The sequence below is a fragment of the Lemur catta genome, chromosome 4, assembly GCF_020740605.2.
Source record: "Lemur catta isolate mLemCat1 chromosome 4, mLemCat1.pri, whole genome shotgun sequence".
Classification (NCBI taxonomy): domain Eukaryota; kingdom Metazoa; phylum Chordata; class Mammalia; order Primates; family Lemuridae; genus Lemur; species Lemur catta.
The window spans coordinates 26694274-26720487 of NC_059131.1; the positions used below are offsets into that span (position 1 = coordinate 26694274).

The 26214-nt window shown below is 38.4% G+C and overlaps 2 protein-coding genes across 8 annotated transcripts in view; one reads left to right on the plus strand and one right to left on the minus strand.

Moving 5' to 3' along the window:
• Positions 1–6975, plus strand: part of CRIM1 (cysteine rich transmembrane BMP regulator 1) — a 188463-nt gene extending 181488 nt beyond the window's left edge. For all 4 annotated transcript variants that reach the window (XM_045549370.1, XM_045549372.1, XM_045549373.1 and 1 more), the window contains 3 exons: positions 1669–1791; positions 2976–3166; positions 4471–6975. In XM_045549370.1, coding sequence (XP_045405326.1) covers positions 1669–1791; positions 2976–3166; positions 4471–4647 — 491 coding nt within the window. In that variant the 3' untranslated portion in view covers positions 4648–6975. The remainder of the gene's footprint in view (positions 1–1668; positions 1792–2975; positions 3167–4470) is intronic.
• A 1099-nt stretch (positions 6976–8074) lies between these two features.
• The window catches only part of FEZ2 (fasciculation and elongation protein zeta 2), a 232337-nt gene continuing 214197 nt past the window's right edge, over positions 8075–26214 (minus strand). For 3 of the 4 annotated variants that reach the window (XM_045549386.1, XM_045549388.1, XM_045549384.1), the window contains 4 exons: positions 16609–16689; positions 14255–14330; positions 11526–11591; positions 8075–9018 (listed from right to left, as the gene is read on the minus strand). In XM_045549386.1, the coding sequence (XP_045405342.1) occupies positions 9002–9018; positions 11526–11591; positions 14255–14330; positions 16609–16689 (240 nt within the window). In that variant the 3' untranslated portion in view covers positions 8075–9001. The remainder of the gene's footprint in view (positions 9019–11525; positions 11592–14254; positions 14331–16608; positions 16690–26214) is intronic. The other variant, XM_045549385.1, reaches the window with a different exon arrangement.

Below are 26214 nucleotides of genomic sequence, written 5' to 3' on the forward strand. Positions count from 1 at the left end.
GGCTCAAGGCCATGAGCACAGGGGAGGGACTGGAGGTGCTGTGGCACTGGAAGGTGTCACATAAATGTCAGGGTGGTTTTTCTGCCCATACTCATCCAGGAAATTCATAGCACATAGCGGGCTTTCTCAGTGGGTGGGTGAAACACCCCCTGCAAACACTTACCCTTTCAGAATGACCTAGTCCCGACTTACTGAAGGCAGGACCTGTGAGTGTCAGCGTATTTTATAAGCTCTTTGGGTGATTCTGATACGATTAAAAAAATTTGAGAATCACTGGTTTGTACTCAGGCCCCCACTCCTGGAAATGACAGTATTTTCAGTAAATACTATTTTTACTTCTAGAATTTGCAGGGACCAGTTGGACCTTTGGAAACTGTAATAGTTCTTGCCATGTCTTAAGGCCTTATAAGTAAGAAAGCAGAAGACTATTCTTGGAGGCAGCAGGGAAACTTGGGACTCACAGGACTACATTTGAATCTCAGCTCTCACGAGATGCACAGTCGTGAGCAATTTACTTATCGCTCCGAGTTTATTTCCCTGGCTGGGTACTTGTTAACTCACAGTGGAAGCTTAGCAAGTACTCTTCTCTACTGTCACATTCACCTTAAGATTTCCTTCTTGAAAGCCTGGTAACTTTGAGATACAAAACTCTGAGCAGAAAAGATCATTAATCCTATTTTAATTTATAGACAATGTATTTTATTTTGGTCTAAATTAGGCTATAGTGAGTATGTAGGATTATAAATGTTGAGTAACCTCTTTATAAAAATCAGTTATAATATGGCAGGATCTGGCCAAGAGGAAGTACATGCCCGATGCAGACCTACTGTCATGTCACATTTTGAAAACAGAGATTCTTAAGAATTAATTTTGTTAAAATGTGGGGCTAGTTGTGGTCAGCCAGATGAAGTGTAGATACAAAAATATATCAGGAGCTGAGAAGAGCTCTTAATTTTTTCACTGATCCCTTTTAGAACTTGCCTTCAAAAAAAAAAAAAAAAAGACCTGATATTCAGAGTAAAGAATACAATTCTCCATCAGTTTGGTTTCATGTTGTAGAATAATGCTTATATGATCAGATTACATAATGTAAATATATGTATTGAAGGTCAGTATCCAATGTAAATGTTTCCAGTGATAACATAATGGAGATGTGAGACTTACCCAGGCAGCACCTCACAAGGTCTGCCTACAGCCCATTCCCATTTCCGGGGACAGAATAGAGGGGAAATGCCCAAGAAATGCATCAAGAGTGGACAGTGCTTTAACTTTTTCAAGTTCTGCTGATATTATTTTATATAAATGATTCAACACTCACAGATTAAAGATATTTAGCTGACAGAAAGTGAAAGAAATCATTTCATTTCAGCCAGTCCCCATCAGCTCACACAAAACCATAGAGCCAACACCAACGTGGCATGAAAAAGCAGAGTTTTTGACCCTGGTGGAGTAGAAAACTCTTTTTTCTTTTAAATGTTATAAGACATGTTTCCCACCATTGCAAAGCTAGCGACACTAGCATTCATTAGTGATGTTAAGTGCGGAAACTGGATCTTTCATGTCCCGGGAAATATTGTACTGAACTGAGTACCATTTGGATTAAGGATACAAAAGCCAATGATAAGGCGGCTTCTCCATCATCTTATAAAGAATGTTCCCTTCTTTTAGAAATGTATGTCCCAGAACCAACCAACATACCCATTGAAAAGACAAATCATCGTGGAGAGATTGACCTGGAGGTTCCCGTGTGGCCCACGCCCAGTGAAAATGACATCATCCATCTCCCTAGAGGTAAGCATGTCAGTTGAGATCCGTCTGGTCTTCTATGTGGTCTACTTTGGTTTTTTCTAATTTTTAAAATGTCCTGTGAGCAACTTTTTAAATGGCTTGCCCAAGTGCATTCAAATAACTACTGTAGGAAGACTGACTTGGCTGAAACATGTTTAACACCACACGTTAATAACGTAAGTCGGCACGTAACTGCATTAAATGCCTCCTTCCTGGCCCTACATGCTCAGAAACTTTGTGGTGATGGGAAGAAATTGCTCTAGTCGTAAGAGCTTGTATCTGGGATTTCTGACCCATCTCGCAAGTTGGTATGTGTGAATAAACCTTGTAAGCAGAGTGATAATGAATTATTCACTGTCCCCGTGGCTTCTATACTAAGCACTTATGCCTTAGGTTAACCTCTACACTTCTGGGTATTTTTCACTTTGTGATAGTTCAGGTTATTACATGTGTTGATTTTTCTAGTCACCAGGTTTATTCTGTGGTTTTTTCCCTTGTCCTGTCCTTTCAGTTGTATATAATAAAGATGTTACTTTGTCTGTTGGCTGCCAATATTTCCCTTCTCTATAAAAGCAAACCTCTTCTTGATCAAAATAGTATAAACTTGCTCTTAGCCATGACCAGTACTGCCTCCTGTGTACTCTAAGCACCTTTTCCAAATGATTGCTATACAATTTTTACAATATTTCTTTTGGAAGAAGCAGTATTCATTGCTTGAGAGATTAATTGTCTGTTACTCTAGATAGTCTAAATGTTATGCTTGGATCAAGCCAGATGACCAGAGAGCCAAATTCCTGGACCTCGTGTTTTGGCTCCTTGTATAATTGCTCTGAGTGTGCGTTAGCATTATGCTTACATTCATTCAGCCACTGAGTACTAGTGCCTGCTGTGCACCAGGCACTGTTCTAGATGCTGGGCTTGGGTCATAAGAACAGCCGTACTTACTGCAGTATGTTCAGGACCTGTGCATTGCCTAGTATCCCTGTTATAAAGTCCCTGATCAGAAATTTCCTTGTGTGTCAATGGCCCTCAGCTCTATGAAGGACTCTTCAGATCAACATTAGACTTTAATCGTGTTTTTAGTCTCAAAGTACTAAGAAGCAGTACAACCAAGTTGCTGATCTCTATTTGCAATGTAATTAAAATAATCCTTAAAAATTCTTGTGATCTTTTCTTTTTCCTCCTAGATATGGGTCACCTCCAGGTGGATTACAGAGACAATACCAGGCTGCACCCAAGCGAAGATTCTTCACTGGACTCCATTGCCTGGGTTGTGGTTCCTATAATAATATGCCTCTCTATTATAATAGCATTCCTGTTCATCAATCAGAAGAAACAGTGGATACCACTGCTTTACTGGTATCGAACACCAACTAAGGTACCACCCTGAGAAAGTTACAGTCTTTTGAATAGTGAAACTAGGAAAGCTCACACTCATATTCTCTTAAAATTGCTTGAAACCTTTTATATTAATCAGTGAAATTTTTACTTTGTAATTCATAGGCCTCAAATACACATCAGCTGTAGCAGTCAAATACATAGTACTTGCCTGGGGCTGGATTGATCACTGGGTGAATTATCCATTACCCATTGGATAATGAATTCTGACCTTTCGTGGCTCCAATTTCCTTGATGTACTTTAAAGTTTTCAAATGAGCAATACCTCTGGATTGATTCCTAAATCGTTGTTTGTATTAGACATTAAAACTTGATCACCTGGAATTTCTCAATCGTCTATAAACTTAGAACTGGGAGAGAAAAGAAATCACGAAGGGAGAATACTGCTCAGGAGGGGGCAGGAAGAAAGCTAGAAGACAGTGAGCATGTACAAAAGTCCAAAGGACAGGTCGATGCGTCAAAGGCCAGCATAAGTGGAAAGGTAGCAAAAGATGAAGAGATGGTAGGAAATAATACTAGACTAGGGAGAGGGGGAAAGAATATGTATTTGATTTCAATACAAATGCAAAGGGCCTCTGAATCTATTTTAAAAGGCAAGAGAGAACTGTGTTAACTAAGGGAAATCTTAATTCCATCCAACTCTGATTCTACCTTTTGGATTTCATTGGGTTTTTTTAAAGAATCATGCAACCCTAAAAATTGGAAACAGCCTGAATGCCACTTAACATCTAGTGAACCCTTCCATATAAAATTTGTCAGATCCTCTTGATTTTCTTGCACCAAATAAGCACTGGGCACAGCCTCTGTGCTGAGCAAGACACAGTCACCACCGTCCAAATCTGAGGAAAGAGACCCTCTCGGAAAGTGCATGAGATGACTAGGTGCAGACGGGCTGGTCCAGACTGTGATGCTGTTACCCCAGCCTGAGTGATCAGAAATCGTTCCTTTGTTTTTAAAATCTGCCTACCTGGTAACTTCCAGTCATTCTTCAACCCTATTAAAGTCTGCACTTCAGGGATTTGAAACGAGCACTTCACCAATCTTCTTTTGTCAGTTCCTTCATCTCCCAATTTGACATAGTTTCTTGACATTTCACCTTTAAATGCAGTCTGTCAGTATCCCTCAAAAGTATAGATGCTACTAGATTAGGATGTAACATCCCACATGCAGTCTATCAGTGAATTGTGAAACTATTATCTGGCTTGAATCAGATGCTAAATTTCTGTCCATTTAGGCTATGTAAAGCAGCTAATTCTTTGTGCTTTTTCTCTTCTCATTAAATAGCCTTCTTCCTTAAATAATCAGCTGGTGTCTGTGGACTGCAAGAAAGGAACCAGAGTCCAGGTAGACAGTTCCCAGAGAATGCTAAGAATTGCTGAACCAGATGCAAGATTCAGTGGCTTCTACAGCATGCAAAAACAGAACCATCTACAGGCAGACAATTTCTACCAAACGGTGTGAAAAAAGGCAACTTGGATGAGGTTTCAAAGGACAGAAAACGACTAAATCTGCTCTTAAAAGTAAACTAGAATTTGTGCACTTGCTTAGTGGATTGTATTGGATTGTGACTTGATGTACAGCGCTAAGAACTTACTGGGATGGGCTCTGTCTACAGCAATGTGCAGAACAAGCATTCCCACTTTTCCTCAAGATAACTGACCAAGTGTTTTCTTAGAACCAAAGTTTTTAAAGTTGCTAAGATATATTTGCTTGTAAAATAGCTGTAGAGATATTTGGGGGTGGGGACAGTGAGTTTGGTTGGGGAAATGGGTGGGAGGGTGGTGTTGGGAAGAAAAATTGGTCAGCTTGGCTCGGGGAGAAATCTAGTAAAATCAAAGCAGTTCGGTGGTCCAGAGGATGTTTTTTCCTGTTGCTCTGAAGACTGCACTGGTTGCTGCAAAGCTCAGGCCTGAATGAGCAGGAAACTAAAAAGGCCTTGCGACCCAGCTGCCATAACCACCTTAGCACTACCAGACAAGCGCATCAGAACCTTTCGATAGCCATCCCAGGTCTAAAGCCACAAGTTTCTTTTCTATACAGTCACAACTGCAGTAGGCAGTGAGGAAGCAAGAGAAATGCGATAGTGTTTCTCTAAAGCGGGTTATTAAGGATATATACAGTTATACTTTTTGCTGCTTTTGTTTTCTTCCAAGCCAATCAGCCAGTTCCTAGCAGAGTCAGCAAATGAACAAGATCTAAGTCATTTCTTGATGTGAGCACTGGAGCTTTTCTTACAACAGTGTGGCAGGAAGGAGGGGAGTGGGTGAAGAACGCCAGGCATTTCCAGGGGCTATACTTCATTGTCTGTTGTTGCTTTGTTCTGTTATATTGTTGTTCATAGTTTTTGTTGAGGCTCTAGCTTAAGAAGAGACTTTTTTTTTTTTAAAGACTGTTTGGGGATTTTTTTTTTTTCCTTTATTATATACTGATTCTACAAAATAGAAACTACTTCATTTTAATTGTATATTATTCAAGCACCTTTGTTGAAGCTCAAAAAAAATTATGCCTCTTTAAACTTTAGCAATTATAGGAATATTTATGTAAGTATCTTATGCTTCAAAAAACAAAAGTATTTGTGTGCATGTGTATATAATATATATACGTATATATTTATACACATACAATTTATGTTTTCCTGTTGAATGTATTTTTATGAGATTTTAACCAGAACAAAGGCAGAGAAACAGGCATTCCATATCAATGCTTTTGAACACTTACAAATCTTTTGAATAACACAAAAATCTCATTCTACCTGCAGTTTAATTGGAAAGATGGTGTGTGTATGTGAGTGTGTGTGAATGTGTGTGTTTGTGTGCATGCACACCCTGAGCAGTTAGCATCGCACCTGCTATGGAAAGGGGTAGTCCTTTATTATAAATCTTATTCCTCAATTGGATTTGCTTTCAGTTGGTTTTCAATTTGCTCACTGGCCAGAGACATTGATGGCAGTTTTTATCTGCATCACTAATCAGCTCCTGGATTTTTTTTTTTTTTTCAAACAACTGTTTGAAACAACTACTGGAATATTGTCCACAATAAGCTGGAAGTTTGTTGTAGTTTGCCTCAAATATAACTGACTGTATACTATAGTGTTAACTTTTCAAACAGCTCTTAGCACTTTTATACTAATTACCCATTTGTGCATTGATTTTTCTTTTAAAAATGCTTGTTGTGAAAGACACAGATACCCAGTATGCTTAATGTGAAAAGAAAATGTGTTCTGTTTTATAAAGGAACTTTCAAGTATTGTTGTAAATACTTGGACAGAGGTTGCTGAACTTTAAAAAAAAATTAATTTATTATTATAATGACCTAATTTATTAATCTGAAGATTAACGATTTTTTTGTCTTAGAATATCAAAAAAGAAAAAGAAAAAGGTGTTCTAGCTGTTTGCATCAAAGGAAAAAGATTTATTATCAAGGGGCAATATTTTTATCTATTTCCAAAATAAATTTGTTAATGATATATTACCAAATTAGATTGACATCAGCCTGATTAGTATAAATTTTGTTGACAGTTAATCCATTCCTGGCATAAAAAGTCTATCAAAAAAATTATAAATGCTTGCTTTTTGTTTTTTCAATCATGGCCATATTATGAAAATACTAACAGGATATAGGACAAGGTGTAAATTTTTTTATTATTATTTTAAAGATATGATTTATCCTGAGTGCTGTATCTATTACTCTTTTACTTTGGTTCCTGTTGTGCTCTTGTAAAAGAAAAACAAATATAATTTCCTGAAAAATAAAATAGATATATGGCACTTGGAGTGCACTGTAGTTCTACAGTTTGTCTTTGTTTTCTTCAAAAAACAAAGCAGTAAGGGGATTATTTACAACTTGGTTCTTCGCAGTAAATAAACACTGAGTCAAAATCACACAGTGTAACTTTCAGAAAGATCCAGATCAGAAAGACGAATCGTCTTTAAGGTTGCCAGTTCTACAAACCTCCGGCATCACAAGAACACCCCCCTGTGCCTCTCCACAAAGAATCCTTGCCAGACAGGTACGGAGGTACAACCCAGAGGACACAGCGTGGGGGTGCTGTTCCTAGGGAGACCAAAACCTACCTGTGTCAGAAGTCAGACACGTGCTCATCAGGCACAGGAGGGTTGTGGTGGGAAACCCCACAGCCGTGTACACCAAGCACAAGCAGGAGAAACCAACTACAAGAGGACTCTGAATTGATGATAGGAAAAAAAATAGGCATGTTTTCATACATTTCAAAAGGAGCTATAAACAGACCATTGTTGAATCTCTTCAAAAAACATTATTCCCCCAAGGACTTTCTGCTGTGTTGTATACATTTTAAAGCTGTAGTTGTTAAGTACAAGGCATAGTTTTTACAAACTGAGGTCAAATTAAATATTATTGTATAAGTATGCATCTTCATCAATTTACAGGGAAGGGGCACGTACGTTTCACATACCCCTAGAAAACGGCTGATGTCCCAAGCAGGCACAAACTTCAAACAAACAAACAGGCTCCTGCCTTTGCAGTCCTGGTGTCGGTTACCGAGTGGAGTAAGGAATGCAGCTAGCCCTCCTCTGTGCTCACAAATGCTTAAGTGGAAATTTAAAAGCCCCCCGATAGCAGGTCCCACATAGACTCTTACACTCTTGTGTTACATAAGGGAGGGAGCTGCCATAGCTGCTGGAAGGTCTCACAGCCTCCAAAAAGGAGCAGGACTTCTGTTACTCCACAGCAGCCCAGCACAATCTGGAAAAGTCCCTCTCCCCTCCTGAGCAACGTGGTGCTAATCAGAGCTTCACCAGCTCACACACTGTAGCAATAGACTCCATGGAATAAGGGAAAGGACCTAGCACTGCAAGGGAAAAAAAAAAAAAACAGAAGTACAACAAAAACTCCCCAAAATAAGGCTTTCAAGCATACATTGCTTTTTCTTTTTAATTTATTAAATGCCATTGACTGGAACTGGCAAACATGCTCATGACCAATGATACATCGATGAGTAGCTGTTTCTAAAATTAGTACTTTAGGAAAGTGCACAGGCATGAATAAAACAAAACAGTGATGGGAAGTGGGCAGTGCTGCAGCACAGTTTCTTAAGCACCTTAAAGGATACAAACTCCTTTTAAAGTACACTTCACAGACACAGGAAACAACATTTAAACATCTACAGTTAAATAAGATTCTGAAACTGAATAACAACTTAATGGTTAAAATTTGAACAATGGTAAAAAAGCAGCAAGCTATAAAATCAGTGATCTTGGACAGTTTCGATGCACAGTATTAAGCCAAAGTAATGCATATTCTGGTTTTGCTTCTTCAAGAACAGCCCAAGTTTGTTAAGATTCAGTCTCTCTGGACAATACTAGTAGGTAATATTTATACTGACAACTCTCATAAAAATCAGTGCTGGTTCTTACCATCACTCAATTTACAGTATAAATCTCCCAATGCTTTAATCTAGTTCTTCAGTGCAGTTTAGACGTAGAAAGCCATAAAAACTCAAATGGGCGTACTGTCAGTTAATGAAAAATGTAACTGTTACATGCACAATTAATATTATTCTCCCTTACTCTACTAAGAGAACAGTTCATTATTAGTAGCAGATTGAACAAAAACCATCTCTAGGATAAGAAACAGTGCTCCTATTTCTCTCGGTTCTATAATATAAAGAAGTAGTGAAGTCATGATCTGTTAATACTGAAACACAAACCCAAGTTCAAGTGTGCTGAGTTTCCAATAGCAAGAAGGTGATGGTTGCCAGCTTTCAGAATAATGCTACAGGAAATCTAGCTTGCAGTCCACAGAAGATAAAGCTGCTCCTTGGAGTAATGCTGCTGTTCTATGTAGGACACAGAACTAGAGGAAGAAAAAGACAGCGTTTAGAAAGAAATGCATTTCTTGTACATTTACACAAGATGTATATACATTTTACATGTATATAAAAACACCAAGTAATGAGAACTACATATTAATGCAAGGATCTATAGTTAAAGTAGCAATTTTTTTTAAAAAAGGGGGGGGCTTTAAGAGGCTATACTCAACAATGATAAGTTCTCTCAAGACAGATTTATTAGAATTTCCCAGAAATGAGACACCAAGAGGCCATATCTCTTAGGGTACCACTTGGAGACAGAAGCCCAGAATGTTAGCTCTGTTCCATAAGGCTTGTGACACAGCAAACAGGCTCCCTGGCGGAAGTCAAAGAAGGGTGCAAGTTTCTGCACACGTTTTTATTCCTGTCTAGGTTGGGCACAGCGGCAGCCATGCACACGATACTACCTCTGGTTCGACTGTCAAAGGCAACAGCGGCAGCGGGCTACAGTGGGATAATTAAGCAGGTGTGAGAAAGAGCAGCTCAATTAGCCCATCCAGTGCCTATCCTAGCTGAGGCCAAACAAGGCCTCTTTTCTACCTTCTTTCACTTCTGACCTTTGCATTAAGACTAAGATGGTATATTTAGGCAGCCAAGCCACACTCATCTGTGTTAAAACAGTGACAAAGCCCAGCCAAGAAAGAAGGTGAGTTCTCTCCCCGAGCATCACCCACCTCCCAAAGTATCCCCAAGAAAGACAACAGGTAACCAGCTGTGAATTTCCAGGATGGGTGGAAAAGAGCATTTCGAGTGACCCCACATTGGGACCGTTCCCACACCCCTGAATACCTCTCTCCACGTTACACTCCCTTCTTCGTCTTTTCAGACTACAGGGTCTCCGCTGTAGTCTGAATCCTGGCTGCTTTTCCACCCAGTCCTCACAGTACAAAGCCAAGACAAAACCACAACACATGCACACAAACAGCTCATCAGAAGCAGGTACAGAAGAGATAGAACTGGGCTTACAGACAGGAGCCAGCGGCCCGAGCATGAGGAGCAGAATTAGATGGGTGCTGCTTCCCTAAGGCATGCGGTATAGGTAGGTTCACAATTACGGGCCTAGGTTTTCAGAGTAAAGAATTAAAAATCATTTTCCCCCAGAGCACTCTGTTCTCTGGGTCATAACTTCCTTCCAAGCAGTCAAATGCTAAAATAGCTAGAGAGTGCTTCAGAAGCTCACTCTATCTCTGCCCCTCATGGCAGTGGCCCGAGGGACCCACTATAATTAAAATTTAAGATATGTTCTTTGTGTTCGTCTCATTCCTGTTTCACATCTAGAAGAACAAACCTCAGAACAAATCCAGCTTTCATACCAATGCTAGCACAACACAAAAGCAAACAAAGATGTCAGGTATTACCAAAAAAAAAAAAAATCAGAATTTAATAGGGAGAAAAAGCCCTCCACCAGAAAACCAGCTTATTTAAAAATGATGTCAATTCAGTCTGTTCTACCCCAGTGTTAACCCACTCATGGGGGGCTCACGTTTTTAAATCCATGTCAAGTCTCTTACATGTGAAACTTATGTATTATTCACTGTGAGCACCCTGTGCATACTGCTGAAGAAAAGCCCCATCTGAGATACTTAACATCTCAGAAATCCTAATCTTCTGATGCTTAGCTAACTCTAAGGGAGAAGAGAGAGAACCCAAAGAAGAAAAATGTTACTGGAAGAGGACTGCTCTCAAAATTTGATCAAACACTAACCCAGATGCATTTTGTGATGCTTTGAAAATCTGCTGTCTGAATAACTGTTACTTTTAAAAAATAATTTCATTCAAAAGTATTAGTTTTGCCTATAATTAAGTTCTTCAGGCCTCTCTTTATCAACAAATTTTGTTCTTTCTTCGGGAAGGTAAGTAACTTCTTCACTTCTCAAAAACACTCTTCTTTTGCCTCATCAATATTCCCATCTTGTGTGATCTTGATCCTTGATCTTGCTCCTAAGATTTATGGCTGGTTTTTCACTGTCCTGGGTTTATGAAAGTCCATTCTTTTTATTTCCCCCTCCCCTGCCTGTCCCTTACACCAATCCCTTTCGTATTCCCGTTGGCACTGTTCACAGATCTGACCGTTCCTTCCTTCACCTGTCCTCACTAATGATCCGTCCTCTGTGCTTTTCCACTGTCCCCAGGATGACAGAGACCACCCTTCTCAAATCTTTCAGCATCCATGTGCCGATGCGTGATACCCACACATAATTATGGCAATATCTTACTAATTTTCCTCTACTGTCTTCCTCAAGCTTTATCATTTAACTGCAAAAAGAATTATTTCCAGCCCAGGACCTCAAATAAAAGTTAAATATTATATATAACCCTAATTTTGAATGTTGGTGGTAATAGTCAGTCATGGATTTGTATCCTCCCTTTGTACAATAAGATTAATAAAAGTGCATCTGAAAGTTACTTTTTTAATCTATGAGCAAGACAATACAGTTACTGACTAATCAAAACTTCCCAGGCATTGCACATGTACCATTATAAAACTCACCTTTCAGTATATAATCAGTTAATAAGCTCGGAACTTTTTCACTGTCCTCCTTCATGGCACGAAGAACTACAAAACAAAGGAGAAAAGGAAAAAAGGCAACAACTGAAAATTCAGATCCAAAATAATATTTCATTTCAATCATTGTAGCCCTAATCTTAATTATATAACTGATTCATACAAATTATAGATTATTACACTGATAAGGGAACATAACAGTAAAGGCTCAAAAATGTGAGTAATTTCTTATTTAGGTAAGAATACCCCATTTATCTGGGAGTCATTTCCCTGACTTAAAACTTCCAGACAGTAGAGGCAGGAAAGAGGAACTGGGTTATTTACACACAGCCTCCCCTCTGTCACCATAAATACTGGAAAGTGGGTTACTGTGACATGTACCCCCAGGAACTCTGTGGAATGGGAGGACCTCAGTGCTGCAGAGCTAGCAAACTGGGGAAACTCTTAGATAAATGGATAGTTAGCTATACTCTCCAAGGAGCATATGTGCTGGGCTTCTTGGAAACTTTTAAAGAAAAAAAAATACAAAATGAAGAACAGACTTCCACGAAGCACCTGGCACCTGCCAGGCTACCTATTCCTTCTGTACTATGGAGGAACCCAGGTGAATTAGACTCACCCTAAAGGAATCTTTGAGAATTTTATCTTCTAAGTAAAGACCAATATAGAAAGAACAGCCACGTAGTATGTATTCTATTTTATTTTTTTTTAATCTATACCATCCAGGTAGAGATAAAACTCACAAATACTGTACTAGAACAGTGACTGCCAATTCACCTGGTGAAAACACCTCACTGTTTTTCCCTACACGTGTGACCAGGCAACACAACGTAACTGTCAAGGCAGCTTTCCTGGGTTTACACCCTGACTCTGCTACTTCCTAATTGCGTGACATTGAGCAAGTTACTTAACCACTCTTGGACCAAGTTCCTCATCTGTAAAACTCGAATAATAATTAAGATCTCAAAGGCTTGTTATGAGGACTAAGTTACCAATTCAGATATAAAGGTCTTAAAATGGTGTCTGGCACATAGTACATGCTATGCAAGTATTAACCATAACTAACACTACTGATAGGATTAAAATTCTTTTTTACTGTTATTATTGAGCCTCCGATCCCCTGCTAATAGCTTTTATAAAGAAGGTTACATATCTATAAACACTATGACTATCTCCACAGGGCTCTTCTTTTGGAAAGAAAAGAATCTTTGGACCGCAAGATGTCCAAAGATTCCAAACTGTGTCAATCTATGAAGACATTTTGATGTTGGAATTACAATGACTTTGGTTTGACCAAGTCAGTGTCCTTGATCTGAAAAGCTGAGGCCTGCCAGTAATTCCTGGTTTATGAGCAATATGTATGTTCCCCTCTTTAGAGGGCTTACTTTCTATTGTTCAGTATTTCTGCTTCCAATCATGTTTTAGGTTTTTTTTAACCTCTATATAAAATCACATACCAAAAGCCAGCATCATTAAAAGTACAGTTGCCTGGGAATTAAGAGAGCCAGCCCTGTCATTAACCATTCCCCTGTGTGATCAGGGACACTCGTAACTTCAGGAGTTCTTCCTGAAAATTAGAGGGCTGGCCACCCAGTTAATCTCTTGATTCTTTATTTCAGACTGGCTGGCATCACTTGATTTATCCACATTTAAATATAAAATGTTTTTTAAGTACTGTTCCCCAAAGGAAAGGAAAAAAGCCCAGCTTAGCAGGCACGGAGCTAAGCCCTCAAGCGTCCCACGCCCTATGCTGTGTCCTGAATTTCCAGAATAAATACCACCATCACCCAACCAGGTGATGCTCTTTCATGCAGCTCCCTCCTAATTAGCAACTGTCATAAATATTTACAATTAGAAAGAACCCAATAGATCAGCAAATTCAATCTCTCCATTTTAAGAACAAGGAAAACACGGCTGATCGATAAAACTGATCTCAAATCACGCATATGTTAATTTACTTACTATGAGGTAAATAGAGCAAATATTTTTTATCCTAGTTTTACAATGTGAGCAAGAGAGGATAAGTGACTTCCAAGGATATCCCTGAAAGTAACAGGGATAGAATCCAAAATTTAGGGTTCATTTATGGCTATCATAGGAGATACACGATATAATGTTTAAATCTAACAGATTATTTTAAAATGCAAGCCTCTTGCAAAGGTGGAGTATCTGTGTCCACTTTGTTCGCTGAAGTATCCCAAGTGTCCAGAACATGACCTGGCACAGAGTAGACCCTCACCAAACACTTGATGAATGAATGCATGTTCTTAAAACATTTTATCAATTAATGTTCTGCCTATAACTACTACCTTGGGTTCTACATTCGTAACAAATAATAGTGTTTACCGTAATCTGTCCTATTCAGTTTCTGACAGCCATAGATATGTAAGATCCATTGAGCATTTTATTGATAAATGGATATGTTCTTAAGCATACAAGAAACGATAGAGATTCAAGTGACATTTTCCCCAAAAGTTTAGTTCATAAATATTTCAAAAGGTAAGAAAAACATAAAAAATACAAATCGACACAAGAGTGTTATATGTGATGTCACAGCCATTTCTGATTTCATTCTCATAAGCATACATGATGACACCCATCATTTACTCTCTTAAATTGATAAAACAATAACAACAAAATCAGCCAACTAAAATCAGGTGTTTAAGAATCAGCAACAGTAAATCAAATAACAGTTTAATTTTGTCTTTGCTCACTTTTTGTTAATATTTGAAGATCTTCAACAGATGGTGGTCCATTTTTTTTCTCATAAGGAATGACTGTTGTCAAATACTGCCAAGTTAAAAAAAAAAAAAAAAACAGTGTCACTTAAATCTGAGTTACTTTATCTGCAAAAAATTTGATACAGTTACTAGGTCTACTTTATAAAACAAAATATGAGCTACTTTAGCAATCAAAACACAGATATACGTGGGAATAAAGGTATCTCACTATTTCAGCTGGAACTCATTTTTTTGCCCACCTCTATCTGCTGCATGCAAACTTAGTGTCAACATAAATAACCACTTTTTGCATTTCATTTATTGAAATGTTTCACAGGACTAAGTCTGAGGATGATTACTCAATTTGTCCATTTTTAAAGTGAAGTCTTATCTAACATTTTCCTTGCATATTTGTAAACACATTTTAAAAATAGTAATTTAAACTAAAAACAATTTTAACAGTTCTGTACAACAAAATAATTTCCAACAGCCAAATAATTCTGTTTCAGACCACTTTTATTCCAAATGAACAAAATGGTCAACATAAACAACTTTAAAAAACACATACTAGTTTCTTCTAGAAGCTAACAAAGACACATTTACTCAAATAATTTTAGAAATGTATTATTACTATTATTTTTAAATTATTGTGTAAGTAGTTATAAATGTTTTTAGGTATTAAAGGAGAAAAGTGACAGTAGAGATTGGCCTAAGGGGAAATTAATAATGAAAATTAATGTCTGAAATCGAAACAAACTGCCTGGGTTTGCTACTTGTAAAGGCTCACAAGTAGCAGAGTTATGTGTTATATAACTACATCCCATGAAGCATAATCTATTAAATGATTGCCCAGATTCTCCTATTCTGACCACCCCACCAAAAAATATATAGTTCAGTGTATTTTGCATACACACATATAAAAAAAGCTATTTGTTTTTACTTGGAATCTCTTCAGCCCCACCCATGATTTAGTCCCATGCCCTAAATCTCAGCTCTATTGCTAATCCTCGCTGAGTGATCTTACCCTACCCATAATTGAAAAATAAGATGCAGAAGGATGCTTAACAATAACTGGACCTCTAGGTCCAGAAAAGTAGTAAAACTGAATCATTCCATCTTTAAGAAACTTAGTATTCCACCATCTTTTTGGAGTAGACTTCTCCAGCTGTGTAACCAAGTAAGTTTCTGTGTAAAGAATTAAAAAAAAAAAAAAAAAAAAGGCCAGAAATATGTCCTCCTGGGGCTCCACTAACAGCACGTGTCAAGCAACTTGGAGAAGCATCAGGAAGCTGCACCCTGACATGCCAGGATACCTGGCTAGGTTTTCAGGCTTCCCTGCCCCTGCTCCCATGTGTCAGGTCAGTCTGGAAGTCATTTTGCCCCATCTTGTGGGTTGAGAGAGGTGACAGGCAGTAGAGTAACAAGAAAACTTCAACCACCCTCCCATGGAGCCTCTTTAGGAGCTGCCAATGCCAGTGTGAGCCTCCCCTCTTTAATATTGATTATTTCCCTTGAGAAATACACAACTACCTTCAGTAAAAACTCTAGATATTTGACCTAGGCATTCTTTTGATAAACTACCTACAAGCTACATTCTGCATACCTTCTTAATCTTCACTTAAGAACTAACTTACAGAATTTTTTTTTAAAGTGGAAATTTCAAATGGTGAAAGGTAATTTTAAGTACACTCATTAATGTAGATGTGTTTCCCATGTTCATGATACTCCTTAAATCATTATGCAAAAATGTAAATAAAAAGCAAACTGCTACACATTTGACTGCATCTCTTATCTGTGCATGATTTTATATAAATAACATCTCATGCTTCATTTGGCAGACAACTGATTTGGCTGACTGTATAATACACCTTAAAATCACATGAATTTCATTTAAAGGAGATAAAATATACTCTATATATATTTTGACCTAGAATTCTAGTTCGAACATATCAACATCTAGCCTTCTTCCCTGCAAAATGAGATCTTGTTTCTTAGGCTTTTAGAATTACAGCAGCATATTCTATTAATAGTTTAGTTATTTTGACAGAGTTTCTATGCATGCAATATATTATGTCAATATGTTAATATCTATTTGTTTAAAGGTAAAAGTGAGAAACGGAGCTCTAAAACATGTCTTAAAAATGCATTTAGTCTACTGTCCAATTTGAAAATGCTTTTTCTGCAGAGGGACAGTCTGTTCATTATCAAGACTATAAATACAATGAACTTTGATTTCTCTCTTTTAAGCCGTGGTCTTAGTAAATTAGTAAAACTGTCAGCTGCCAGGATCTTCACTTACACAGAAAATGAAAAAGCAGAGAACGAGGAAAATAAGGATAACCGAGCACCTGTTTCTCTCCACCTGAATTTCCAAAGGTGTGGCGGAGGCCATTCTGAATGACATTTGAGATCCCTTCCATGCTGAAGCGCTAAAGGCAGCAATATACGGCCCGGAAGAAAAGGACAGAGAAAGAAGTTCAAAGACTATTAGTAAGAATGTAACATGATGACTTATGTGCCCAAGAGGCAAGCAGTTAGAAAATGCCACTACTCATCCAGATAAAGCAGACAAAATCATGCTATTTTTAAAATGTTTTGCTTCCATTTCTTTGCAAGTCAAATGCAAAAGCAACTGCTTTTCTGCTACTATGTTTATGAAGATTTTTCCTAATATAGCTGGATAAATTCATTCCAATATAAACATCGTAAGCTGTACACATGCTTGTTTTATACAAAATTCACTAATTTTTAATATACCTTTTGATATTATTTATCTACATTTTATCAAAAGTCTGAAAACATAATATGAACAGTATGCATATTTTCAGCCTAGGTTTGCATATTTCTACCATCAGTGTGGAGAACATTAACATAACATTTAGCAAAGGAAAATGCTGTTACTTGGAGAGCAGACCATTGCCGGTTCGCACTCAGTCTTCAGGCCACCTGCCATTGCCTTAGTGCGGAAAATGTGAGTTGGAAGACGGCACATGCTTCCTGGAGAGCAGCGTGGGCCCCATTTGCCAGCCTGGCCCCCAGAAACGTCTACAAAGACTTCCACTCTGTTTCTAGGAAACAATTCCAGCTTCTTTCTCCCAGCAACCTCCAAGACTTCCTAGAACTCTTTGTACTGAAAAGGTGATATTTTTTTCCGAAACTACTTATCTTGATTTGTAACCAGTCTACAATGTCACCAGGCACAGTGAAAAGAGACCAGCGGCACCTCTCTGGCGACTGAGTCAAAGGAGTTAGGTGGATTCTCACAGCATGACTAATTAAGGGGAAAAGCATCGTGAAAAGGAAGTGAAGGCCTGATTCACTGGATGGTTCCTGTCCCTGGAATTTTATAGGGGAAAGTTGAATCAGTAAATGCGTTTGAGAAGTCAACATAAAGAATACGTAACGAGGCCCTAAGGAGTAGAAGAAAGGAAACCAAGGCAATGGTCTCTGCCCTCAAGAAATGTATAGTTTAGTCCAGTGGTTCTCAAAGTATGGTCCAGGGACTCACCCAGGAGGTCCCTGGAATTTTCTCAGGGGTCCAAGAGCTTAAAATTATTTTCTCAATACTACTAAGATGTAATTGGTCTTTTTTACTCTCATTTTCTCATGACTTATAGTGAAATATTCCAAATGACAGATTGAATAATATAAATCTAGCTGTCTTCAATTAAGCCAGATATTAATGAGATTGACAAAATACACAGCAATGACATTTTTCTCACTAAAATATGCTATTTATGTAAGAATGAAACTATTATGGGTATTTTTAACGAATGAATATTCTTATTGTATAAGTTTTAATTTCTAACACAGTAAATATTGATCAATATAACCTAGATAAACTGAAGCTTTTTGGAGTCCTCAATAAATTCTTTTCCCCTCAATAAATTTTAAGAGCGTTAAAGAATTCTTGACAACAAAAAGCTAAGAAACATCAAAAGGTTTAATCCTCACTATGTGCTTCTGTTTCAGTCACACAACTCAACAGTATTACTGAAAATGTGAGTACCAAATATTACCATCTTGTGGGAATTCGTACAGCTATGCCTCTCCCCCTATATAGTCCGTCTTCCCTCCCCAGTCTTTCTCACACCTGCAAGCCAGTTGTGTTTCAACAAGAATCAAATGTCTGGTCAAGATACTTCACTGGCCACTCTTCACTTTGCTGAAAACGTAACTATTACCTTTGATGGAGAAGACTAGTTTTAAAAGGGAAACCTACAGATAACTATCTTTGTAGATTTTTTCACATGCTATCATAATTTGTTCACATTTTTTAAACAAATTACTGCCAGGCGCAGTGGCTCACACCTATAATCCCAGCACTTCGAGAGGCAGAAGTGGGAGGATCGCTTGAGGCCAGGAGTTAGAGACCAATCTGAGCAAGAGCAAGACCCCATCTCTAGAAAAAATAGAAAAATTAGCTGGTTGTGGTGGTGTGCACCTGTAGTCACAGCTACTCGGGAGGCTGAGGCAGGAGGATTGCTGCAGCCCAGGAGTTCGAGATTGTAGTGAGCTATGATTGTGCCACTGCACACTAGCCTGGGCAACAGAGCAAGATCCTGTCTCTAAAAAAGTAAAAATAGAAAAATAGATTATCAAAAAACATTTTAGTTTCCAGAGTCCACAACAAAAATTATGGGAAATTATTTTCAAATAACCAAGTCTGTTCATTTTTTTAAAAAATTATTTCTATCAAATACATTTCCTTTCAACAACAAAGAGAAAAATCCTTATTTCTAAATACTCAGTTTATCTTACCTAGCTCCATTAGCTATGGACATGTTAAAATTTAGATATAAATTCAGAAAATCTCAAGCAAGAAGAAAAGTTTAAGAATCCACATATCAGGAAACTGGGATACACTTTATATTTGGACAGTACATTCCAAAACACCAGCTTTACCTTCCCAATTAGAAACAACCTAATTCCTACCACTGAAAAAAAAAAAAGAAAAAAGGTGATACAAGTTTTTAAATTCATAGGATAGATATGTAATTGTTTTTCCTTATTACATGTGCAGTTGTGGACACCACTGAGCAATTTCAGCTACTGGTAACCTGACTTCTGTGAAAGACGGCTCTATGGCTTTCACGCAACCAGAATTCTAGGCTTAGTGGAATTAAGTGAAAACGCAAACATGGGAATCCAAGGTAACCTGGAAAAATACGAAACTAACAGCAGATGCTAGTGAAAGAATTTAAAGTGAAGAACTCTCAGTAGAACCTCTGCTCCTGCTTCTGACAGCCACCGAGTCAACAGCAGCAGCCAACAAGGCCCCACTGCATCCTGACTTTCACTGGCCAGCAGATAAGCAGGGAAGCAACATGGCACCTGTAAGGTTCTACTGCCTCTTGTTCCACTGGAAAATTACAGAACAAGAAAATCAGAAGATTCTACCCCCACCCCCCTCCAAAAAAACCCAAAGGAACAAACTGACAGATATGTCTGAGCACATTCGTCCACCAAACGCTCTGGTTGCTATCAACTCCCACCTCCCCAGAAATCACACAGTAAAAATTTCTTCCTTCTCTGCATTTTCGGATTCTCCCTCTCTAATATTAATAGCTCCTTCCCAATAGCAACTGTAAATTCTCAAACTCTCAACCTGTTTCTTTCCCCTAGCATTTCCTAAGACAGTTCTTCCCAACATCATTTTTTTGACGCTGAAGTCCACAGCCACTCTTCAGATCTCTGAGACGTCCAGAAATCCTCCCTCCCTGAGCCCTTCCCTGGATTCTGAGACACCACACTTGCCAGGCGTGGCTGCTTCTTCCGAGAGGTGCTGCTTTCTATCCTCATCCACCATATGCCAGTGTTCTCCGGTACTCTGTGCCTCTTTCTTTACTCACCTCTTATATACTGGTGTTTCCCAGGGTTTTGTCCCTACTTCTTTCTAACATACACTCTGGACATCACCACTCAATTATTTCAACTTCTGCTTCCGTAAATCGATAGCTCCACTTTTACTAAGATCAGCAAAGTGCTTAGAACAGAGACTGGCACACGGTAGGGCTCAGTAAATTTCAGCTCTCTTGACTGTAATTTCCCTCCTAAGCTTCAGACTTAAAGTTTTAATGGCCAACTGGACATCTGTATCTACTGTATGTTTAGTCTGTACCTATTGTATGTTTAATGGCCTATTGGACACATTTACGTTACTACCTATATTTAATGTCTGTATTTCTAAAACTCATCATATCCAAAACTGAATTCAACCTCCTCTTCCCAACTAAAAAACAAACCAAAAAATAAAAACCCTGTTCCTCCTTCAGCATTCTCTCTCTCTCTCATTCATTTACTCATTCATTCACAAAATATATTGAGCCAGATACTATTCCAGGTACCAGAGATTCAAAGTGAATGGTCAGCTGAGGCCCCTCCTGCCCTCACATTCTGGCATAAGGGGGTGGGGGGCACAAAAAATTAAAGAAGTAAATTAACTAGATAACTGCAGAGAACACAAGCCCTGTCAATAGCTCCAACAGGGCAATTAAAAACTGGATGCCTGCTTTACACTGGGAGGTCAAACAAAAGCTCTCTGAGGAGGTGACATCTGAGCTAAAACGTGAATTATACACCCATCCCAGATGAGCCACAAAGGACAATGGACAAAGATCTTCTCAGAGAGCAAAACCCAAAGCAGCCAAACTGGCCAACCAGGGAGTTCACTGCGCAGCTAGTGCGCAGGCGGCTCGCAGTTCTTACCCAACAGAACCTGACACAGCGCTGCTGCGTGTGTCCATTCCCCCCTCCTTCCAGCAAGCAGTTTTTATTGCAGCAACCCTGTCCTCTCTCCCATCGTGTGCTGGGTGTGTTGCAATGGCTGGTTTCACTTTTGGACCACAGGGGCGACGTGCAGAGCTGATGGAAAGCCCAGACATCCCCCACAAATGCCACGCTTCAGGCTAGATGCAGTCACTGCTGATAAGACTTGCACACTTCCCGGTGAAAAGGGGGTGCATGTGCTTTATGTATCCTTGCCCAAGTCAGTAATCAGTAACCCGACCCTAACTCCTCCCTCCCCTGGTGCCCCAACCAATTGATTCAACCTCCTTAATATCTCTGAAATGCAATCATTTTTCCATCCCTTTTGTCACTTCCTTGGCTCAATTCTCACATGAATGACTGCAACAGCTTCCCAATCTACCCCCTACCTCTGGCTGCCTCCTTCCAATTAGTTCTCCCTGAAACCACTGAAGTTTACCTTCCCAAAAGACAAATCCAAACAGCCTACTCTTATCCTAACTGTCCTACCTAAAACCCCTTTTTGGCTTTCTACAGCCTTTAAATAAAGACTAAACACCTTAGAATGGCATACAAGGCCATCCACTTTCTGGCTCCCCTTGAGATACTTGGACCCTCACCTTCTGGCTTTCACCGTAATGAACAGCTTGTATTTCCCCAGATGTCCCTGTCACCTCCAAGTGCCTGCACACACCATCCCTTCTGCTCTATGCCTGTTCCCTCCTCTGCCTGTCCTCAGGATTCAACTCAGCCTCCCCAGTCTCCTAACCCACACCAGGAGCAACAGCAATACATGCACACCTCACAGAACAGCTCCAGTGTTTTCTCCAGACACAGAAAACACTAAAAACACAGCAGCAGCTCTGAACATAGCAATTAAACACCATACCTAGGTTCCTCAACTTTGACACTGACGACATTTCCAGTCAGATAATTCTTTGTCATGGGGGTAGTCCTGCGGGCTATAGGATGTTTACTAGCATCTCTCACCTCTAATCACCAGAATGCCAGTAGCACCACCCTCTACCTCCCCACCCTACCCAGTGTGACAACAAATGTTTTCAGACATTGACTAATGTCCCCTGGAGGGAAAAACTGGCCGGGTTGAGAATTGCTGCACTAAAGTGCACTGGATGGTACCGTCATCTCGATCCACACCCCATGGGCAGCACATCCCTGGAGAGCTGAAATTTACTCTGCATCCTCAACACCCATGCCTAGAACATAACTGGGGATCAATAAATAGTAGTAAAAGAAAAGATAATCAAAATATTTTTAATGGGGGGTAGAGAGCACAAGATCTAAAGAAAAACAACAAAGAAAGAAAAAAAGAAAATTTTGGTTAAGTTAAATTTTTCATTAATTCAACTCAGTTCTGAAAATCCTTAAGGACAGAAATAATGCCAGATACTTCTTGTGTATGTTCCCAAAACACAAACCAGTCTTCACTATGGAGGAGGCACCCGATTGACAGTCAATGACTTAAACTGCAAAATGCTACAGCAGTTACTACCCGTAAGAGTGAAATACCCCCAGATTTTTGTACAGAATCAGGAATCACATTTCAGTCAAAAGTATTTGGAATCAGAACATTTTTAAGGAGTCAACTTGGAAAGAAAAGTGCCTGATTGGAAATCAGAGATCTGGGTTCCCTCCCAGCCTTTCCACTGTGTGTCATGAGCACAGTCACTTCACCTCATGAGGCCTGTTTCCCCACCTGATAAACAGATGATTAAGTATTATTAATATTAAAGGTCTTCTGATTGGTAAATTCTATGAATCTATGCATCAATTCAACTAAAAAGATACATTTTTTTTAAGAAAGCAGGTTAAAAACATGCATATATACATATACACACACACAACAGTACAGGACTAGAAGGTCACATGAGGCTATCAGTGCTCCAGAATGGCAGAACCACACAGCCACGTGATACATTCAGATTTGTCTACTCCAATGGCTTCATTTTTTATGAGGAAATGAGTATACTTTGAGGAGAGAGGCCGAGTCTTCATCTCTCCATCCCAGAAGGTTGCTCAGTGCCTGGGCCACTGCAGGCATTTGTAAATGTCTGCTAAGCTACAGTGTGATAACTCCAGAGCCCAAGGCAGCCTGTGATCTTTTCACTGTATCATGAGGTCTCTCAACTCCTTGCAGGAAAGAAAGAAAGAAAAAAAAAAAAAAAAAAGAGCCAAAAGGTAAAAGTAATCTGAGTGCAAACAGAATAAAAATGACATGACAGGACATAAAGTTATTGGTCAAAAGCATGCACAACAGAGTTCTGAAAAAGTCCACTGAAAAATCTAATCGAGGAAATCAACATGAGATTAATAAGGTAAAATACAATAATCCTGTTGGCATGGTTTGTAAAACAAAGGAGTGACTAAGAAACATAAAACCCCTAGGATAATAAAAGAGTAGCAAGTAGAAGATCAATGAACTAGAATGAAAAAGGAAAAGAGACTCTAAGGCAGTAAGACTAGAAGAAATCCAAAGCGAGCTCTGTAGAGCATACAATAGATTCTGTTTCACAATTGCCCTATAAATTCAAAAAAAATAATACACCCTTTTGGAAGGCAAAATGAATTTTAAAAAGATAAAACCTCGGAGGCAGATTAAATTTACTTTTTAGTAAACGTCACCTCATTTAGAAACACTCCGTTTACAACCTGGAGAGCAGATGCGGTATTATTAGGTGCTTATGGTGCTTAACTGGGCCAGAGGGAAGATTTTCTCTATGCTTAAATTTTATAAGTAGGAAGACAGAGACAGAGAGACGTGAAGAGGGGGTGAGGGGAGGAGGGGAAGAAAGACAGAGGGAGAGAGGGAAGCATTTATTTTTTGAACACTTGCAAGGTAAAAGTATCAGATATGTCAAAGCACTGACAGAACTAAGTCTCAGGGTTAGGGATGCTGAATGAAATGAAGGACATTAAAGATTTGTTATAGTTTAATTAAAATAAACAGCTGCAATATTGAGTATGTCAGAAAGCCCAATCCTCCCTCCATTTCCAAATTTGGAGTAAAGAATCGAAGGCTCAAAGTGTAGAGCTGGTGAAGATTCTGAGTCTAAAGTTACTTTGTAATCCATCCATCCATTTCCCACAACATCTTTAGGAAGGAAGAGTTAATCCTGCCATAAAATGCCCCTCTCAGAATGGAATTTTTGATGTGAGCCCATTTATAAGCAGGAAAATGATTAGGCATTACAGCACCTACTTTATTGTTCCCCTCGCTACTGACAAATGCCAAGGTAACGTGTGTGGCGAGCGTGCGGGAAGGGGTTTCCTCAATGCAGGGCTGTGATAACACTGTTTACACTGAGAATATTCACACTGCCTCCTGATCATTTCCTTCCCTGGCCTGAGTATGTTCTCAAAGTCCCCAAATCAGTCATTCTCTGGAAACTTTTCTCAGACAAAATCGGGAGCAACGAAGTGTTAATAAGACATAGAACGTTAAAAAAAAAAAAAAAATCCACAAAAATCTGAAAGACAAAGAAACGGGCCAAGATCTCCAAGCCCATACATAACATGCCTGCGTAGCTCAAATGAGGAAAATTCAGGCCATGGTTCCTCGTACCCATTTTCCACACAAGCCTGCACATCTCACTCCAGCACACGCTGTTCTGTGAGCTACGGCCTCTCTGCTGAGCTTTTGTTTACTCACTTATGAAATGGTCATAATAATACCCTATTGTGTAGGCTTGTTGTGAGGGTTAAATGAAATAATCCATGGGAAGTACTCACCAAAGTGTTCAGCAAATACCAATATTCAAAAAGTCTTGGCTATATTCCTTTAAAAAAGTCTAGAATAATATTTTAGACACAACTTCCAAAGAAAAATAACCATACCTTTCTACTTTTCTCCTGAACACAGCTCTTCAAGTTCCCCTAATATAAATAAATTGGAACTGAGAAATAATAAATTTCTGAGTACAGTCCCTAGCTCAAAGAACTGAAAACAACATAAAAAAGAGACATACTATCTATGACTGAATATATAAATCAGCCAAAAAGCTTAAACAGAAAACAAGTAACACTTTCAGATAAGTCAAGGTCTTTTCTGAACAATAAAAAGAACTAGACAACACCAAGCAAGATAAAAGCAACAAGAATCAGATACAGTGTTGTAGTGTGTTAACTCTTTTCTAGAATCCTACATGTACCAACTCATTCTCCACGCACAGCATAATCACTACCTCAACTAACTTCACAGGAAGCAGGATCCCAAACAGGCAAAAGCAAGACCACCAAGGGGCCCAGGAAATTCAGACTATTCTTTCTACCAAACTTTCCTCCCAGCTCCATCTGACACCAACTGGCACGGATCTCTAACTGGCCAGGAAATCATTTAAAAAATCTCAATATCTTTCAAACCACAGTAGGGTCCATAAACAGAAAAGAAGAAAAAAGAACTCAATATCAAAGCTGCATGCCATAAAAAAAGGTTAGAAAAAGCAATCAAGGAATGCTTTTCATCTATTTCTGACTCTTATTCTAATCTATTTTTATACTCAAGAGGTTCAGAAGTGAAATTAAAATATAATTATTGTTCTTTATAAATCACATCATTTTCAGTAGTTTGACTATGATTTTCAAACATTTATAGAATAGCAGTTTTAATTTTAATAAATTAAAATTCTTAAAACAATCAGAACACAAAACACAAGAAAAACATAGAATGAAAAGCAACACTCAAGTGTAAAAACAGTGAAAATATTCAAATACTTAAAATAACAGATATTACTTAAGATGTAAATGTAATATCTTGTTTTAACACTTCTTCAAATCAAGTAATTTTAATGTGAATTATAAAGCAGTTACAAAAGCCAACACTACCAAAAAATAATTTTAAAAAATAGATCTAAGTAAATTAGAAAATATGAATTATATCAAAGCAGATAAATACGTGAAAATCTTTTGAATATCATACTATTGTGTAAGTTCATTTTCATGGCAGAAAGATGATACAAAGATGTTCAAAGTTAGAAATTAAGAGGAATAATATCAAATAATTTTTTATATTTGAAGATCTTTTTAAAATTTTTATGTAATTTAATATTAATATGGAAATTAAATTAATTATTGCCAAATAGTTTCAAAGCCACTAAAACTTGAGTAAAATAATTAATCTTGGCAATTTTATAAATTCTTTCCTGATTCCATGGATACTTTCACTCATGGCTCACTTAACAATGGGGATA